The sequence below is a fragment of the Rhinolophus sinicus genome, chromosome 7, assembly GCF_057876585.1.
Source record: "Rhinolophus sinicus isolate RSI-liver-muscle chromosome 7, RSI-T2T, whole genome shotgun sequence".
NCBI lineage: Eukaryota > Metazoa > Chordata > Mammalia > Chiroptera > Rhinolophidae > Rhinolophus > Rhinolophus sinicus.
This window is the reverse complement of record NC_142507.1, coordinates 51256978-51275646: the sequence shown is the minus strand read 5'-3', so window position 1 is coordinate 51275646 and position 18669 is coordinate 51256978. Positions and strand designations below refer to the sequence as shown.

The 18669-nt window shown below is 50.8% G+C and overlaps 1 protein-coding gene across 6 annotated transcripts; it reads left to right on the top strand.

The window, feature by feature from the left end:
* Positions 1–1769: 1769 nt before the first annotated feature.
* Positions 1770–17025, top strand: ANKRD35 (ankyrin repeat domain 35). 6 transcript variants are annotated; one of them, XM_019740076.3, is made up of 15 exons: positions 1770–1839; positions 2057–2183; positions 7195–7325; positions 8063–8151; positions 8515–8579; positions 9385–9442; positions 9608–9678; positions 9945–10051; positions 10658–10842; positions 11477–11514; positions 11679–13694; positions 15250–15339; positions 15580–15645; positions 16188–16288; positions 16813–17025. In XM_019740076.3, exons 2-14 carry the CDS (start codon positions 2145–2147, stop codon positions 16248–16250), a joined length of 3018 nt encoding a protein of 1005 aa, XP_019595635.3. In that variant the 5' UTR covers positions 1770–1839; positions 2057–2144; the 3' UTR covers positions 16251–16288; positions 16813–17025. The 6 variants fall into 6 exon arrangements, with proteins under 6 accessions (XP_019595635.3, XP_088655688.1, XP_088655690.1 ...); XM_088799561.1 differs by lacking the exons at positions 1770–1839; positions 2057–2183 and adding an exon at positions 6391–6745 and having other exon boundaries at positions 7195–7329; XM_088799562.1 differs by lacking the exons at positions 1770–1839; positions 2057–2183; positions 9608–9678 and adding an exon at positions 3108–3255.
* The last annotated feature ends 1644 nt before the right edge of the window (positions 17026–18669 follow it).

Below are 18669 nucleotides of genomic sequence, written 5' to 3'. Positions count from 1 at the left end.
TTGTTTCTTCTGTGGTATTGTCTCCTCCCACTAAATCGTACCCTGTGCCTCATCTCCTTTGAAAGAAGCCCTCAGGCCCTCTAAGGTATTGATCAGCTAATTAACTTAAGATTGGAATGGTAGAAATCAAATCTGTTTGATTTCTTGGACACCCAGGATTCTTCTAGTGCCCTCCAGGGCCATGTGCACTCCCGCAAAGGACTTTTAGAGACCACGTCTCTGCCTCTGTTCCCTAACCCTGAGAATGGTGGCCTGTCCGGCCTATTAGGCAGGGGCAACCAATCTGCGGCACGCTGGTGAGTTATTTTGTGGCAGGAAAGAGTGCATGGTGGCCCTGAGTGCACCTCATGGAAGCTGTAGCTTGATTCACCTTTGTGGAGCGGAGTGTTTCTGGGGCTGGGACCGAGGCCATGGTTATGGTGACAGATCTCCCCTCCTCGACCCCACTCAGCCTCCAAAGGGAGATGGATTTCCTTGAGGACTGGTTCATCTAATTCTTTATCCACATGATTAAAAGAGCACTTGTAATATTTTTGTCCACCTGAAGATCCCTCTCTATCCCTCAGCTCCAGAGTGGGACTTTCTCTAACCCCAATCTATTTTTCTATAAGCCTGTTACCTCTTCCTTTGGAATGGGGCCAGTTTGAGAAGCAACTGTAGAAACCACAGGCTGTCCCCAGACTCACGAATGTTCCTTCCTTCTCATTGTTGCTCCTTCCTTCCTTCCTTCCTTCCTTCCTTCCTTCCTTCCTTCCTTCCTTCCTTCCTTCCTTCCTTCCCTCATCAGACATCAAGTACCTAATATGTGTGCCAGGCAAAGAGAATAAAATACAACTCCTGCCATCAAAGAGCCCAGTCTAGTAGAGGAAACAGACATGTAAACAAATACTGGCAAATACAGAGAAGCGGTTGCTATACAACACAGCAGTTTTGGAAGTGTGTCACACACAAGAGACACACTTTTTTGGGCAGGGGTGGCAGGGTCTTGAGGGAAAACTTTTCAGAAAAAAAAACACATTTGGCTGGAGGGGCCGCCAAGTGTGAGAGGAGGCATTCCAGGGAGGATCCATCACCAGTGGGGGAGGCAGCTGGAAGAGTTAGAATAGCCTGAGCACCCGGCCGTGAAAGCAGTGAGACATGAGACTGGAGAAGGCAGGGTGCAGGTCAGGTACTTTGAGCTTTATCCAGTAGGCTTTCTTACGCGTTTGAGGGGCTTGCTCTGGCTACCGTGAGGAGGGAGAGACCAGGAGACCAGTTGGCTGCGATGGACGCCGAGAGTCTGAATTGAAAGGGCAGTGGAAAGAGTAATCACAGTTTTGTGGATTTTTTTTTTTAAAGAAGAGAGAGTGCTTAAAGTAAAAATTCTTTCCTCGCCCCCCTGTCATTTTCTAATTTACAGGTGTGTTAGGAGATTAAGCTTGTTCCACTTTCCCTCAGTTTTTGTTCCCCAGGTTGCGGCGGGTCGTGCATCGTTGGTGCTCGGTTCTGTGCTCAGCACTCCGTTGCCATCTCCTCTCGTTTCCAAACTGTTCGCTTCAAATCCTCTTTTGTGCATGGCTTTTGGGGCAGGGAATGGGGTGGGGGGAGGGAGGAAGTATTGGTAACTAAGTAGGCCAAAGGTCTCTGCATATAATGAAAGCGCCGTCACCGGCGGTTAAACGCGACAGTGGTCAAGAGTGCCCTGCGCAAGCGGAGAAGCCCGGACCTGCTCGCCTCCTGCGGCGGCGCTCGGAGGGGCGGGGCTTAGGCGGGGTTTGGGGCGGAGCTACAGCCTGGAGCTGCGGGCTGGGGGGCGGAGTTTCAGCTGGAGACCGCCGGGTTCCGACTGAGATGGAGCAGGTTGGAGCTCCTGGCGGGTTCGGTTGTGGAGGGCGGGGTTTGAGACCGAGCCCCCTGTTGCAGCCGGAGACCGCAGGCTTTATGCCTGTGCAACGGCGGAGAAGGGCAGGGCCAGGGGCGGAGTTTTAAGCCCAGTCCTTAGATTCTTGTGTCTGATTGAGCGGGGCGGGTCCTGGGGCGGGTCCAGCTCTGCTTTTGACAGCTCTCTCTTGCACAGCCACAACCAAGTTCAGTGGGTTTGGGAACCTTTGGCCCCGCTCTCCACGCGTCCCCGTCCCCCCGTGGCCCTGGCCCTGGCACCGGCCATGAAGCGCATCTTCTCCTGCTCCAGCTCACAGGTGGCGGTAGGTACCAAAATGTCTGGGGAGATGGGCATGGGGCTGGGTTCCAAGCCCTGTGGTGGCAAAAGTCAAGAATCCCATCTCTATGTACGATTGCCTTTTCTCTTTAGTGGTTTTCCAGCTCTTCCTCTCCCGCAATGCAGCTCGCCAGTACTGCCTTCCTCAAGACTAACCTCTGATTTCTCCGAGGTCCTTTCCCTTGGCTTGTTCTTGTTCCCAATGTCTGATGTTTCCTGCAGCCCCTGCCCCCTTCTGAAGGCTCCGTCCTCTACTTTTGCTCTGCATCCCAGTACTGATCCACCCTCAGGCACCTGCCGTGTCCCCAGTCCCTGCTCAGCCCCAAATTCCATTCTGTCTCATGGTCCCATTTTCCAGCCCTGCTTTGTCCTGACAACCCTGCCCTACCATATGGTCCTATCTTTGCTGTTTCCTCTCAGCCTAACAAATACTCCCAGCCCCGTGCCTTCCCCTAGCCCTTCTTCATGGTCTTCTCTATCCCTGAACCCATCTCACCCCATGACACTTCCACTCCCGTTCCCTCATCATTACCGCTGGCTCGCAGACATCACTCCAAACCTTTCTAACTGTGCTCCCACAACAACTGCCTTCTCCTGTTCTCCCCTTCCACCTCTGCCCCTCTCTGGCTAATGTTTTTTCAGTCCCATTTTTCCCTCTTTTGCCCGGATCTCCTTCTGCCTGCCCTCTGTGGGTGAATCTTGCAATCTGGCCAGGCTTGACAGGCACTGCCAGTGGAGGCAAAATTGCCTGGCTGCTCCCCAAGGAAATAGGTAAGTTGCCTGCAGAATCCACCCTGGCCAGTTCACTGCAGTGTCTGCTCATCAGACTGGTTCTTGGGCCAGTCAAGGCCTTCTGCCTGCTTCTCCCCAGAATCTTTCTTCATTCTAAACCCTCTCCTCGTTGTTTAGGGCTCGTCCTCTGCTTCCTTTCACTGAGTTGGTGAAAAGTGATGTGAGAGGAGAAGAGAAGAGTGGATATATTCTGAGAGTTCCCAGTAGAAGTCCCTCTACTCCCCATGTTCTCCCAGAGCAAAGCATAAGGAAGAAGATTCCAGAAGGTGTGGCTCAGGGAGGGTATAAATTCTTCTCTGAAGATCTCTTATAGAGAGACCCCCTCCCCTCCCTATCCGGAGATGACATTTTTCTGTGGAGATTGGAATTACGGCTCATTTAGAAGTGAAATTGCCAGCAACCTATAGCAATACTGCTTAGCCTAACCTGACTTAGTGATGTCATTCATAAGCAAATATGAGAATGCTTAGCGCCCTCTGCACGGGCAGGCCACAGAAGCCTGGAAGCGAGCTATGGGGCAAGAGTAGGAACTCTGTTGAGGCCTGTTCTTGTCCCACTTACATTTGCGTCTCCACTTAGTTTCCACATGTTGATCAACCAATCAACTGTGGTACCAGAAACAGAAGCTACCCAGGCTCTGTCTTAATTCCTAAATACTTTCTCACTTGCGTGGACTCTTCTTGTTACTGAAAGTCCCCCACATTGCCCTTCCCTTTCAGGTTTGTGGAGTCTGCCTGCTCCTTAGGAATGGGGAAACTATTTCGTTCTTTCTGATTCTCCAATCCTTGGTCAGCGCCTCCTTTCCAAGATGCTGGGGTGAGCCATGGCCTGAATGTTGGAATTGGAAAGTTTTCCTCTGTCCTTTACCCCAGCTCGACAAAGTTTTGGCCATGAAGAATTTCCAGCCATTCTAAGCTCTTTTTAGTACAAGATTATAAGAAATAAATTGAGTGGGTTTAGAAGTATCCAGCTGGAAAGATAGGATGGGATTGCCAAAAGCTTGAAAATAGGCCAGTTTTAGCTGCAAATTATTTCCTCATGAAACTTCCCCATACTTCTTATGAAAAATTTCTCCACTCCCTGAGTAGCTAACCACTCCGGACCCGTGCATCAGAGAAATAGTGTGACAACCTTCCTGGCCACACCCAAAGCCTGGCTTCCCTGTCATACGGAAGTTTGCCCCAGCCCATCCCCACTCCCACCCGCGTCCAGGGCCAGAGCCCTGCGCTCTCAAATTGAGATAAGGACTGAAGGATCAGTGATCATTTAAAAAGTAATCTAAGTCATCCAGCATATAGGCAATTCAACAAACAAACAAAGACCCAGCTCTTATCATCTCATTTTGTTTTAGTCAAGTAGAGGATGCCTTTGAGGGTATCTTACATATTAGCTTATTCTGCCTACGTAGGAAGTAAGCCAGAAAATAGCTTTAAACAGTTGGACCTGGATCAGCTTAGAGGAATGTCAGTTACATTTTGAGAGTCAGCTCCTGGTTCCTCCAGGGCAGCCTTTCCATTTCCATTCACCTGTCCTGCAGCGGTCGCCACTCTTTCTCTATTGTTGGTGTGCTTCATCTTGATAGGACGTTTACAGGCACACAGCCAGAGATAAAGAGAGGCTGCAATTACTTCTACAAAGGCCCCCTCATCTTGACTACAGAAATACACAGCTTATTCTTGTATTGGAGTCTGCTGACTAACTTGGCGATCGCTCCCTTGAGGCTGTGATGGTAATCCAGTGCCCCTTTTCTGAGGTGCTGAGTGAGCAATGGACCGGATCTTGGAATTTAGAAGCTTCTCTCTGTCCTTCTTCCCCCTAGCTCTGCAGAAGTTTGGTCATGAAGAATTACCACCTCTTGTAAATTCTTCTTAGTATAACAAGATTATAGGAAGTAAATCGGGTAGATGTAGAACTACCTAGCTGGAAAGAAAAGTATCTACATTGCTAAGAAGCACTTGTGCCATCTACACATAAGCCTGACTGTAAAGCATTGGCTGATTGAGCAAGATCCCTTCCTCCCACTCCCCTGATGGAGAATCCTGAGACCAGGAACATCCAAAATGTGCCCAGCAAGGTTAGGAAGGATGGAGACTGGAACTAACATTTATTGTGCACCTACTATATGACAGACACAGTACTACGTGCTTTATATGATGTTATATCGTTAGGAAACAGGTTCAGAGAAGTCGTTACATGCTGAAATTCACAAGGATAGACAGTGTTAGATTCAGGATTTTAAACACAGGACTTCACCCTGAGGTCAGCTGATGGCAGTGTCCTATGCCAGAGGCATCGTTCTAGCTCTCTGCTTTTTCTCAGGGTGACCTGGCCCCCAAGGGACATGGGATAATGTATTCTTGCATCTCAGTCTGTTGGTATGTGGAGCAGTCGTTTTGCTTATTTTGTCTTTTGAGAATTAACCTGTTTGGAGACTCTCGTGCAGAAAGTAGCGTCTGAGAGTGGGCGGCTTTGCCCAGGAGGGAGTCTTAGACTGTTTGGAAATAAGTAAACTGTCTTCCATCTCTCTGTAGTAGTATGATCTGGCATCGAGAACCAAGATTGGCCATCAAGTGGCCTGGGTTCTAATCTCAATTTTCCCACCATGTTGTGGTATGACTCTGGACAGTTATCCAACCTCAGTGTGCTTCAGTGACTTCTGTCAAGTACATAAAATAATATCAGCCCTAACTACTTTCTAGGGATGTTGCGAGGCTGACTGCAAAAACACTTGAAAGGTCTAGAAGGGATTACAGTGCTGTGCCAGAGTAACCTCAGAATCCATCTACCCTAGATAATTTTATGGTTGGGGCGCTTAAAATCTTCCCTGTTTTTGCTGAGTTATTTGTCCTGGCTATGTAAACAGTACTTGGAAATGAGTTATTTGGCTTCCATAGACCCTATTTTTTTCTACCTCCTCCCATGGCCTCTTCCTTGTCGAGATGACACCTCATAAAATGCAATGAGCCACCAATCCCCCACCACTCCCTGTTTTGTCATAAGGATGCCATATACTTGTATGGTTCGTCACAGTTTACGAAGAGATTTTATATACTTTAGTTCATTTAATATGCAACATGATGAGGTAGTTATTATTTCCCACATTTTATGGATGAGGAACCGGGTTAGAGGCATTTAATGGTTTACTCTAGGTCACACAGCTGAGAAAGTAGCTGAACCGGACCCTGAACTCAGGCCTGCTGACAAACTATTCATCTAGGGCTCTTTTCACCCTACCACAAATTTTTGCATCCTTCTTCCTTTTCTTTCCCCTCTCTGGATCAAACCAGCCTTTTCTGTGCTTTCAGCTCTGGGTGTTTTTACACAACTCTCGCTTTCACACCCGGTGATACTTCTAATTATTGCAATTGCCCCACCTCCCGCAAAAGTCAAGCCGGAATGACAGAACAATGCATGCCCAGGTGTGGCTGTTGTCTGGGACAGCTGCTCGCTGCCAGGAAAAGAGAAGGGAGGTTAGGGAGGAGAAGGGGAGACGCCTCTTGCTGTCTCCTCAGGCCTCGCTAGAGACCTACCTTTGCCCATTGGCTGTTGTTGCCATGGGAGGGGAAGAGTAACTAGGTAAAGGGCATAGATATGAGATGGGAAAACAGAAACTCTATGCTTCTCCTCCCAGTTTTGGGGCCCAAAGCCAATAGGTAGTGATGGTATGACTAGGTATTTGGACTCCTTGTTGGGCCCTGAAGCTAAGTGCCTTGATTCCTCACAAAGCTGGGGGGAAAAGCAGAGCAGCGTCGGAAGGTGAGAGGCAATGTGAGCCCTGGGAGGAGTGGTCAGTTTGGTTCAATTTGCTCCAGTAAGACCTAGAAGGCAAAAGGGAAAGGCGTCATGGCAGGGATTGCTCTGAGGTTGTGCACCTAACAATAAACATAATGACGGTTAAAAAGACCTTTGAAATACTCTGCATTCAGCACTCACAAATGACTTCTAATTCAGTAGTCCCAGCACCTTTTGGTCCAGGGCTGCCAATCACAGACACCAGTCTTCAGTGGCACATGAGTTGGTGACTCGCTAACGGGCCCACCTGAAAAAGACTGAAAGATCGAGGCTCAGGAACTTGTGGGACATTGAAAGGACCTCAGGGATGTTCCTTTCCCCTCGCTTGGCATCTTCCTAACCATTCCTTCTTCTTTTCTTTTTCCACTCTATCCCCACCCCCTATATTCACACAATTTGTGGCTCTGGACCAGGTGGAGAAATGGAACCGCCGTGATCAGAAGCTGCTGGAAGCAGTGCAGCGGGGGGACGTGGGACGCGTGGCTGCCCTGGCCTCCAGGAAGTCTGCCCGACCCACCAAGCTCAACTCCAACGGCCAGTCCCCGTAAGTAAGTCCCCACCTGCCCCTTGGTATGGGGTTCCCTTTGGAAGCCCCAAACCCCAATATGATATAGGACCACACGATGCCTACAACCTCAGCGCCCTTTTTGTGTTAATAAATCTTTGCTACGTATCAAGTGCCGCACAAGTGAGGAAAGAAGGTATTGTCCCTCCGCTTTACCCACCTCACAACCCAGACGTACAAAGCTGCCCAAAAAAGGACCGAAAGCCCACGAAACCAACAGAAAACTGATACATACACTAAATAGAGTATTTCTTCGTTGCACGAAGTGTGCTTGGGAAATTCAGAATGAAGTGGTAGCCAGGAGAATCACATGGCTAAGAAGGAATGATTAGCATAAGGGAGATAGTAGCCTTTGTGCCCAGGTCAGCTTTCAAATGTCCGGCCCTCTGCTCTGGTGGCTCTTTCTGTGACACTTCCCGGCTGCTAAGAGTGCTGTGCTCAGAGCGACAGGTTCCCTGGACGCCCCTGTAATAGTCTGAGATTGCTTAAGATCTGTAGCTCCTATTTCTCTCTTTGCTTCCAGCTTCCTCTTATTTGATGACAGTCAGCCAGATAGCCTTCTCTTTCTCAGAAAGTCAGGCCAGGGGTGCTTCATTCTCTGCTTCTGGGATTGGCTTTGGGGTGAGGGAGCAGAGCAGGCAGTGCTTATTAAGATTCTCCCATTCCTCCTCTCCTGGTCCCTTCATCTTTCTGCCTCTCGGCCTTGGTTCTGGCAGGTTTCATCTGGCGGCCTCCAAAGGCCTGACAGAATGTCTGACCATACTGCTTGCGAATGGTGCCGACATCAACAGCAGGAATGAGGACGGTGAGTTAGACTGAGCCCTGAGCCGCGCCCCTTGCTTTTCCCTCCACAGCAGCAGTGGGCGCTGGTGCTGGGCTGTCCTGGGGGTTCCAGCTGCAGCCCCCCACCACCCCGCTTCTCTCCTCATAAGTTCTGGTCAGCACCCTTCCAGGGGTTCTGTTCCCTGAAGGGCCGGGTATACCTTACCCACTCCCACCTCCGCCAGGTACCACGCACTTGGGGAACAGGAATTTCTGGCCCCGTGTGGCTGAGAGCTTCTCTCTCTAATCTCCCTCTGATTATCTGTGCGTCTCTTGCTTCCCTCCCAGTGAGTCATTGGCATGTGTGGGGCCACCCATCTCCCTTTCCCCCTCTTTCTCTTTCCAGGAAGCACCGCCTTGCACTTGGCCACCATCTCCTGCCAGCCACAATGTGTCAAGGTCCTGCTCCAGGTAAGAGCAACCCCTCGATACTAGTCCTATGAAGGGAAAAAGTGGACCCAGAGTCTCCTGTGTCTTGAAGTCACAAGCAATATTTGGTCAAACATTCCCCTCTCAACCCCAATAACAAAGCTGGTAATCCTTTGCTCATTAATTCATGAACATGTATTTAACAGCTACTGTGCGCAGGCACTATGCTTCATGCTGTCCTTGGGGGAGGGTCATCAGGCAGAGTATCCAGGGTCGGCCTGGCTGTCAGTCACTACGTATATACTGAGCTCTGCAAAGACTAACTGCTGTGATGATGGACAGGCAGAGGAAGGTGGAGGTTTTCAAATTAAACCAAAATCCTACTATCTGTTTTTGAGGAATTAGTAGTCTAGGAGCATGAAGAGAAATACACATGTGAAATGACATGTGGACAATTTATACGTCAGTCTCCAAAAGTACAAAAAAAAAACACAGTGCAACAGGCCACTGGGCAAATGTCTGTTCTGCTTTTGTTCTTCCCAGCCCTGTCCAAGTTTCCCAGTTATGATCCTAAAGTCCCAGTCGTGGACTCAGGTGTTATTTTCCCTGGCATGTGTATTTCTCTAGAACCTGATTTTCCTCAGGCCCTAAGTTTAAGAACCAGGGCTGAAATTCAAGGCTGCCTGTCATTGGCATGGAATGGATTGGGTGTGCCTAGTCGTTGGCCAAAGCCATGGTCCTCACACCCCTCCCCATGGTAATGAGGGAGCTGGTGACCCAACAGTGGGAATGGGGTGAAGGTGTTAACAGTATGCTCCCCGCTGCTTCCCTTTGTGGCTTTTCGCAGCATGGAGCCAATGAAGACGCTGTGGATGCGGAAAATCGGAGTCCATTGCACTGGGCAGGTGTGTGCCAGGGGCCTGGTGAGAAACACGGATGCAGGGAGCATAGGGTGGAAAGGGAAGGGCAGGCCCGGGCTGAGCGCTGACAGGGTCGGAGGGCATGGTGGTCAGGGTCTGACTAGGTGTCCTTCGCTTCCCGTTAACCCCACCATCCCTCAACCCTCCCAGCCTCCTCTGGCTGTGCCTCAAGTGTGCTCCTGTTGTGTGACCACGAGGCCTTCCTGGACGTCCTGGATAACGTGAGTGTCAGCTGGGCAGCTGGGCAGTGCCCTCCACGGGGAGGCTCCTGCTCGCTCTGAGCGTGGTCGGCCGAGTTCTGTGGCCTCCTGCTCCTCCGCAAGAGGCATCTTCTGGATTGCTTCTAACCCTTTGAAAAGGAGTATTTAGCCCCAGGATGTGGGCTTTTTTTCCTGGCGAGGTGCGGGGAGAGGAAAGTTGGTAGGATTGTGTCAAAGCCCTGGCTCCCCCTGGCTTCTCACGCACCCCCTTCCCACAATCTGTGCAGGATGGACGTACACCCCTGATGATTGCCTCGCTGGGTGGTCACGCAGCTATCTGCTCACAGCTTCTGCAGAGAGGCGCCCGAGTTAATATCACAGACAAAGATGACAAGTGAGCCTGCCCCCAAATCCAGACCCCGACCAATCTAGGAAGGAGCCCCAGGGCAAAGTGTGTGTGTGTGTGTGTGTGTGTAAGAAGGCAGCGTGGTCTCTGTGTTCCTGGTCTCCTTCCTTTTGCGCGGTGACTCAGAAGATCTCTGCCTGCTGCTTTGCTGTTTCTTTCCCTCTTGGGGAGCTGAGAAAGTTTTCCTTATACTTTTTAATGCAGCTGCTGCCACCACCATCTTCCTAGCATAGGTGACTCCGGAAGTAGAATCAATGTCTCTGGACACATTAGTTTAATTCACTGGTTTTCAAACTACCATCTTCTAAGCAATGGGATCCTTTTTTCCAATAAAGAATTTATGCAGAACCTTAATACATACAGCAGAGGAAAACGGAGCCCTTCCTATTGGCCCCTTGCTTTCTGATGCTGCGGCTCCAAGTAATGACATTTGAAAAGTTCTGGTCTCACCTAATGCTTTGTCATTGGCTCGTGTTGGTCTGTGGTTCTCCTACCCACACTGAGTGACAGCTGACCCTGTGAGTGGAATTTCTGCAACCAGGACTCCTGGATTCCACCGGGAAAGCCTATGCTCAGATTTGTCCCAACCCACAGATCGGCTCTGATCCTGGCCTGTGAGAAAGGCAGTGCCGAGGTGGCTGAACTGCTCCTGAGCCATGGAGCCGATGCGGGGGCGGTGGACAGCATGGGGCATGATGCGCTGTACTACGGTCTGCGTACCCAAGACAAGGCCCTCTCGGGGCTGCTGCAGCAGGCCCTGAACCGCAGGCAGCGACGAGGTAAAGCCAGTTCTCTCTTGGAACTTCAAGACTCTCCTTGATAGCCTTAGAATCAAAGATGCTTCTCCGAATCCCATTTGGTCCCATGGAAATGATCCAGCTGACAAATAATTATCACTTTGGCGGAGCGTTTACTTAGTTATTGCTGCTACTATGCGACGACCCCAAATTCCCAAAAGCATGATCTCCAAGTTCCTAATGAAGCCGTGTCTGTCACAGACAGTAACTCTGGCTGGTACTCAGGCTGGCGTTTCTGAGTTGTAATTGTACATCTCTTTGTGTGACTTGCTGCTCAACCTCTCTCTCCCCTAGTGGACTGTAAACCCCTCAGGGGACAGGCCATTTCTGTTTTGCTCACCCTTGTTGTCCTGGTGCCATAACAGTGCCTGGCATAGTGTCCAATATGTGAGTGAACAAAACGAATGGGATGGCCCATCTCTGGGATAGGGAACCAAGGTGGCAGGACAGTTAGGGACCCACTGAACAGGGGTGGCTCCCGGCACCAGGAAGACATGTGTGGTAAGGGTTATGACACTGAAGGGCCACTCCTCTCAGAGAGTCTGAAGACGTAGTGTTGGCTAGAAGCATGTGGGACCTGTCTCCGCCCTCATTTTCCCCATGTCTTTTTGTATAGGTCACGGGCTAGTCCAACACCCAGATGCTGCATCTAAGGTAAGACCCTAAGTGCCTCCCCTTCTGATGCACCCCGGGCCATCCCACTGGGGTCTGTCCCAGACCGTGATCCATGGGGTGTCGAGACAGTCTAAGAGAAGAAAGCCCCTCTTGGGGTGAGGAGAGCTGCCTGGCTGTACTTCACTGTTCTGTTTTCTACCTAGGCCTCTCCATCGGAGCCTCAGGTGGGCTCTCCGCCTAAGAGCTCATGGAAAGCAGAGCCCGAGGAGGAGCAGGAGGAGGAAGAGGAGGATGAAGACGCATGCTCAGAGGAGTGGAGGTGGAAGTATGAGAAGGAGCAGAGGAAAGTTGCTCAGCTGGAGCAGGAGTTGGCGCGAAAGACACAAGAATGTAAGGCTCAAGCTGCCGCCTACGTGGGCCTGGAGAACCAGATTCGGGAGCAGGTACAGGAGCTGGGGCTCCTGCTATCCCAAGAGCCCAGCCCTCCAGGAGGGCAGGCTTCTGGTCTCCGTCCTGGAGGAGATGGCATGGAGCAGGGTTGTCCCCTGGACCTGCTGGCGGAGCGTATACAAGAGCTAAAGAAGCAGCAGCAGGCAGCAGCCGCAGCCACAGCAAACCCAGCCGCTCCCAAGGAGGCTGAAGATGCAGCCCCAGGAGAGATCCGTTATGAAGCCCACGGAAGGTCCCAAGCAGAAGAACAGGGGCCACCCCAGAGGCCAAGGTCTGAGACCATAGGGAAAGTTACAGGCCAGCAGCTGACCCCCAACAGTGGACAGGCCCTTGGCCCTGATCATACTGACAAGTTGCTTGCTGGCCAGAAGGAGAGGCCCCAGACCGCAGGGGCTGAACCAACAGGCGCAGTCGCTGAGCCAGTGGGCATAACAGCCACGAACCAGCTCCTGCTACAACTGAGGGAGGAGCTGGCTGCCGTGTGGCGAGAAAAGGATGCTGCCCGGGGAGCTTTGTCCAGCCTGGTCCTAGAGGGAACTCTGGGGACGCCCCGGGCTGAGGCTGCAGCAGCTGCCTGGGAGAAGATGGAGGCCAGGTTGGAGCGGGTGCTGGTGAGGCTGGATCGGGCAAAGGCAGGACTACAGGGAAAACCTGAGGCTCCTGCCCAGGCAGCCAGAGAGGGAGCCCCGAAGGCAGGCCCAGAAACCATCACCAAAGAGGATGAAGTGAGGGAGAAAGGGGCTCCTGGGGCTCGCGGGGAGCCTCTAGGGGCCCCTGGTGGGGAACAGATGCCAGGAGGAGGCCTGGCAAAGGGACCACTGGAGAAGGAGGTGTCGGCGCTGAGACGGAGCAACAGTAATTTGCTGGACGAGCTGGGAGAGCTGGGGCGCGAGCGGCAGCGGTTGCAGGGGGAGCTGCAATCCCTGAGCCAGCGGCTGCAGCGGGAGTTCGTGCCCAAGCCAGAGGCGCAGGTCCAGCTCCAGCAGTTGCGACGGAGCGTGGGGCTGCTGACAGAAGAACTGGCGGTGGAGAAGGAGGCCACCGAGAAGCTGCGACAGCGCCTGGCCTCCCAGAGCAGTGGCCTCCGAGGGCTGTGGGACTGCCTGCCCGCAGACCTGGTGGGCAAGGGGCGTGCCCGGGGCAAGGCGGCCGAGCCCCTGGAGGAGCTGCAGGCCTGCATCAGCGCCCTGGTGGCCAGGCACCGCGAGGCCCAACAGGTGCGCGCTCGGCTGGAGGAGGAAAACCAGCGGCTGCGGGGGTCCCCCGCCCTACGCGGGGAGCCAGGCGCCTCCTCCAAGGTCCCCGCATCCTCCGAAGTGGCCGCTCTGGAGCAAGACCTGGGGAAGCTGGAGGACGAACTGCGGGCCGTTCAGGCCACGATGAGCGGGAAGAGCCTGGAGATCGGGAAACTGAAGCAGCTGCTCTACCAGGCCACGGAGGAAGTGGCCGAGCTGAGGGCCCGCGAGGTGGCCAGCCTGCGGCAGCACGAGAAAACGCGGGGCTCGCTGGTGGCCCAGGCCCAGGCCTGGGGCCAGGAGCTCAAGGCTCTGCTGGAAAAGTATAACACCGCCTGCCGGGAAATGGGCCGGCTGCGGGAGGCTGTGGCCGAGGAGCGTCGCAGGAACGGGGATCTGGCCGCCAGGGCCGTGGAGCAGGAGCGTCAGGCCGGCGAGATGCGTGGGCGCTCCGAGCAGTTTGAGAAAACAGTGGAGCTGATGAAAGAGAAGGTGGAGCATCTTCTGGAAGCTTGCCGGGGCAAGGAGGCCAAGGTGAACAGGCCAGGCAGCGGTGGGGAGCAGCGGGGAAGGTTTCTCTGTGCTTAGGGGTTTGCTTACCTGTATCTACCTTTGGTTCGTCAGACTAATACTCCCAAACAATCATTTGCAAGCACCATACTATGTTCTCTGGCTCTGAGGGGATTTGGGGTTGAGATTAGAGGTGAGGTGTCAACAGAAGAGAGAAGGGGACTTAGGTATTAAACTTTGGGACTCTGGCTTCAGAAGCAGTGTGGTCAGGGCTACCACTGGTGGAGTATATGGTTTATTAGCATTTTGACTTAAATCGTGTATTATTAGCCTGAGAAGAGGTCTGATAACATGGTGGGTTGCTGTGGTTTTGCTAAGGTTCTGAGGAGATGACTCAAGGGCTGATGGATGAAGAAAAGGAGACTAGACTATAGCCCCTCTTCTCCCCTCCCTCTTCAATCTGAGGAGGTTCTACAAAAGGTTTCCACTGACAAAGGGGGCACCAATGCGAAGAAAGAAAGTTTGAAAACCACGGTGTTAGGTACCTGAGTTTCCTGCTGACTGCTCCAAAAGTGAGCGTCAGTCTACGTGTTTCTAGTCGGCATGTTTTATGAATTCTAAAAAAAAAATCAATTTATAAATGAATTTAATAATTCTAGAACTACCTGTGAAATGAGTGAATTCAGACTTCTTATTAATATTTGTGTACACGATCAAATTTAGAATGATTCAAAAATATAGGGAGTGTATGTTTTACGTAATATGGAGTGCTTGAAAATAGAAGGAATATTATATAGCATGGGAATCAGTGGGGGTGGGGCTAATAAAAGGAGGGATTCTGTGTTGGTGTTGAAGGAGAAGATGAAAGAGGACAAATGAGCAAAAGAAAATAGACTCTGGACTGAGCTTGTCTGGGTTTGAATTTCAGTTTCAAAACCTACTGAATGCTCTTGGGTGAGTTATCGAAGGTCTTGAGTCTCTAAGCCTCAGTTTTTTCATCTATAAAATGAGGATAATTTCATCTATGTCATGAGGATTAAAGTAAATAAGATACTGCCTTTCAAATACTCAGAATAATTTTTCAAAAATGGTAAGTACTCCATCAAAGTTAGCTATTTTTATTCTTCTAAGGTACCACCATTCCTAACATTGCCGGTTATCATTAAGCACATCTGTGCCCCAGCCTCACAAAACACAAAAATTCATCTCTATTTCGCTCAGGGGTCAGCAGTCAGAAGTAAGTCAGGATCCCGTACAGAATTGAGAGCATAGATCATGAATTCTGAGATCTTGGTCCAAATCATGATTTCCTCACTTACTAGCCTTATGATTTTTGACAAAGTACTTAGCTCCGGTTACTTATCTACAAAATGTGAATAATAATACTTTTCTCAGAGAAGCATTGTTCTTCTCCGAACAGAATTAGAGCTGTTTTGAGGATTAAATGAGACGAGCTGTGTAAAAGTATCTGGCACATGTTAAGTACCCAATAAAAGGAAGTTGACCTTGACCCTAGGTGCTGGTGGGGTGGGAAATGACTTGGGTCTCACTGGTTCCCTTTCTTTCCTTTTGGACTCAGATCAAGGAATTGTTGAAAAAGCTGGAGCACCTTTCAGAGGAAGTCCTAGCAGTTCGGGGAGAAAATGCTCGCCTTGCCCTGCAGCTAAAGGTATGTTTGGCCCTCAGGGAAATGGACACCGCTGGAGAAGAGGGTGGACAGTGGAAATGATGTGTATGTGGGAGAGATTCTGGGAATTGCAGGCCGGGCAGTGGTCCAGGCGGGGCCAGTGACAGCCGGGGGAGCCTACCTGGCCCAGCTGACCATTTCATTTGATTGTTCCTCATACTTGGGGGATCAGGGTGAATGTGGGAGGGTAGGCACATAACTCCCACTGACGCTCACTCCTAGGATTCCCAGAAGAACCATGAGGAAATCATCTCCACCTATAGGAACCATCTGCTGAATGCTGCTCAGGTGAGCATGGGGGGAGGGAGAGACAGAGAGCTGGGTAAGGGCTGTGGCATTCACCCTCGGGGTCCCTTCTCTTACCTGCACATACTTGCCATTTCTTGGAAAGCTGGAATTTAGATGTTCTAGTGTCGGGTCTCTGGATCTTATGAGGTAGATCAAAAGGAGTTGTGTGTTGAATGTCAGGGGAGGAGGTATTTGCCCGTCCCTTTCAACTCCCCGATCTACTGTAAGGCATTTTCCTGTCCCTTACGCCCTTTCTCAGTTCCCTCCCTCACCAAGGGAGAAGAGGTGGGTGGCTTGCCTCTTTATTAGGAACACTACAAGGAACCGAAGATTTATGGTACATCAGGCGCTCTGTTCACATCCGTAGTTGTAACCCTCACAGCAATCCTGGAAAGTAGATGTCAGTATCTTCCTTGAAAAGATTAGGGAACGGCCATGGAGAAGTTACGTTCTGTGAGGGCTTGTACTTAAGAAACAGCATTCCACTGTATCTCTGCCCATTTTCTGTTCATCTCCTTTTCTTTCTTTTCTGCCGCCTACAGGGCTACATGGAACAAGATGTATACAACATCCTGCTACGAATTCTCAGCAAGCAGAAGGAGTGAGGCAGCCTGGGCCCTCAGGGGTCTGGGACTTCTCCCTTGTGAGTCGTGGGTTGAGGGTGACGAAGGAAGTAGCTTGGAGAAAGGACTTGGGAAAGGAGGCATAAGGATGAGAGTTGGAGTGTCCTTTCAGGGACCCCTGTGCAGCATAGAGCATTTGAAGTGAGGTTACTGAGAAGCCACATACGGGGAATCACTGGGTGGAGTCAGGAATTGGTGAGCAGGTAGAGGGTAGGGGCTGACATGGGATGGAGACTGAAAAGAGGAGCTGAGTGACTCCTCTGAAGTCTGGGGTAGAGAGATACCCATGAACCACGAGTGATGGTGTGTTGGTGGTACAATGTCGTTTTCTGGGGTGGAGCGCTACAAATTCCAGAATCTCCTTCACTCCCACACCATTTATTCAAAGAGTAGTCATCCCCCATTTTTCTCCTCATCCGTATGCTGGTGGCCATCTTTTCCAGGCCACCTAGATGAGGGTCCCCTTTAGCATCTTGGCATGGGTGGGGGGAGAGACTGAGGCTATGGAAGTGTGTGCATTTCATCCTTGAATTTCTTCTTTCAGGGAAGAAGAGCATCCTGGTTGCCAGAGGCTCCATAAGGCTGTAGTGGGTGAGGGGTTGGTCACTAGGGAGGATGTGGGTGGGGCTTCACCTGACATCATGGACCCCAGACCTGAGAACCTGAACTCTGGGATCTGGAATCAGCATGGCTGTGACCAGAAGAGGTATGGATGGAAGCCAGCTCTATGGAAAATAAAACAGGAGGCAGTGTGGTACTGGGTTGTCTTCATTTTTTTCTGTTTAAAGGGGAGGAAGGGAAAGAATCACAAATGGCCCCATAAGTCAGCAGCTTTCAACCTTTGATTATGGTCCATAGCGAGAAGTACATTGTATATCCTGTGTGTACATACCTGCAATAGTATGTACCCTTACTGTTTCTATTCTAGTCTATTCTCTGCTATGATGCTCCACTGAAAAATATTGGTCAAAACACATCCACTAATGGGTCGAGACTTTGAAAAACAGCCCTCTGTGTGTGACACTCTTCCTTTCTCTTTCTCAAATCTGTCTCTTACCGACTGACACAGCTCTACTCATTTTTTTCTTTTACCTTGGGATTCCCGAGTCCACTATTATTTTTAAGGAGGAGAGATTGAGAGACCTGGATTTTGAGGTGTACAATCTAAAAGATTCTATCATGTATTAAACCGTGTGTTTTGAAGCACGTGGTCTCATGTGCTCAGTGTTCTAGTCTGGAAGGGGATGAAGGGACATTCAGAGGTGGCTTCTTCCCTCCAGTTCTGTTGTCAGACTGAAAAAATGTATCTCTCTTGGTCGCTTCCCATGGGTCTCCTCCCCTTCCTGTGCGTCCAACAGCTAGACCGTTAGGTGAGAAAGAGGCAGTGAAGTCCTCCGACATCTGGAATTTTGGTTTGGTGGCCCACACTTTGATCCCTCCCCATTTCTTCTCTTAGCCCGCCCCCTGCTGGGTTATGCTGGGTCAGCCAGCCGCGGTTTGGCAGTACAGAGACTGAACTGGGTTGAGAGAAGAGTGGGGAGGGGCTGTCGTGGAAAACAGGGGGCCACACAAGGGCTGCAGAGTCTGGCTCCAGGGTTTGGCCAGAAAAGAGCAGTTGTGTGAATAAGGTCCTAGGAGAAGATGAGAGTCAGCTTTGGGGTGTGTGGGTGGGTACAGGACTGCTTTAAGGCTGGGAGAATAGAGACAGAGGGATTGATGGAGAAAGGGAGAAGGGGTACGACTGCCAGAAGAAGAGCCTCAAAAAGGTCCTAGTCATTTCCATTAAGAGGAATGAACCTCTCTTTTCTTTCCTGCTCTTAGAGTTACCAGAGAATATAAAAGGCCTGACTGTTACATTCCTTATTACATGGGGTATAGGGTGGGAAGAATGCAGAAACTGCCAAGGGAAGGGTCCAGAGAGGGGGAGATCATTTGGCTAAGTTCAAGTATGAGTCAGGAAATAGCTTTGGTAATGGCAGCCAGGCCTCGGGCTCCCTCCGGACTCCTGGCAGCTGATCCCAGGATGGCTGAGCTGTGGGAATGGTCAGTGATGTTAAGATTAACGCAGGAGTGGAACCTTCCCCAGCCTTTGGTCTTCCCAAACAATCTTCATCTATACAACCCCATAAACTGTGACCCCAACAACCCAAGCCCTGAAATTCTCCTTGATTTCATAAATAAGTCTCTCCCAAAGTAACCGTAATCCTAATGTTCCCCCATTCCTCCTGGGCTGTCTGTTTCATGGGACTTTGGTAGTGGTTTACTGCTCCTGTTTTACTTTCCCATCGCTCCCCAGCCTTCGGTTGTAGGGGTTTATGGGTAAAGCTTGGTGGGCCATGATGGGGTTCAGATTCTGTCTTTGAATGTCCTCAATCTGGAACTTGGTCCTGATTTGCAGATT

Excerpts from the sequence above, each read along its gene's own strand:
- ANKRD35 (XM_088799561.1), top strand. The coding sequence starts at position 6,654 with ATGACTAGGTATTTGGACTCCTTGTTGGGCCCTGAAGCTAAGTGCCTT. Across the intron at positions 8,580-9,384 it reads GTGTCAAGGTCCTGCTCCAG|CATGGAGCCAATGAAGACGC; the intron begins GTAAGAGCAACC and ends GGCTTTTCGCAG. Across the intron at positions 9,679-9,944 it reads TCCTGGACGTCCTGGATAAC|GATGGACGTACACCCCTGAT; the intron begins GTGAGTGTCAGC and ends CAATCTGTGCAG.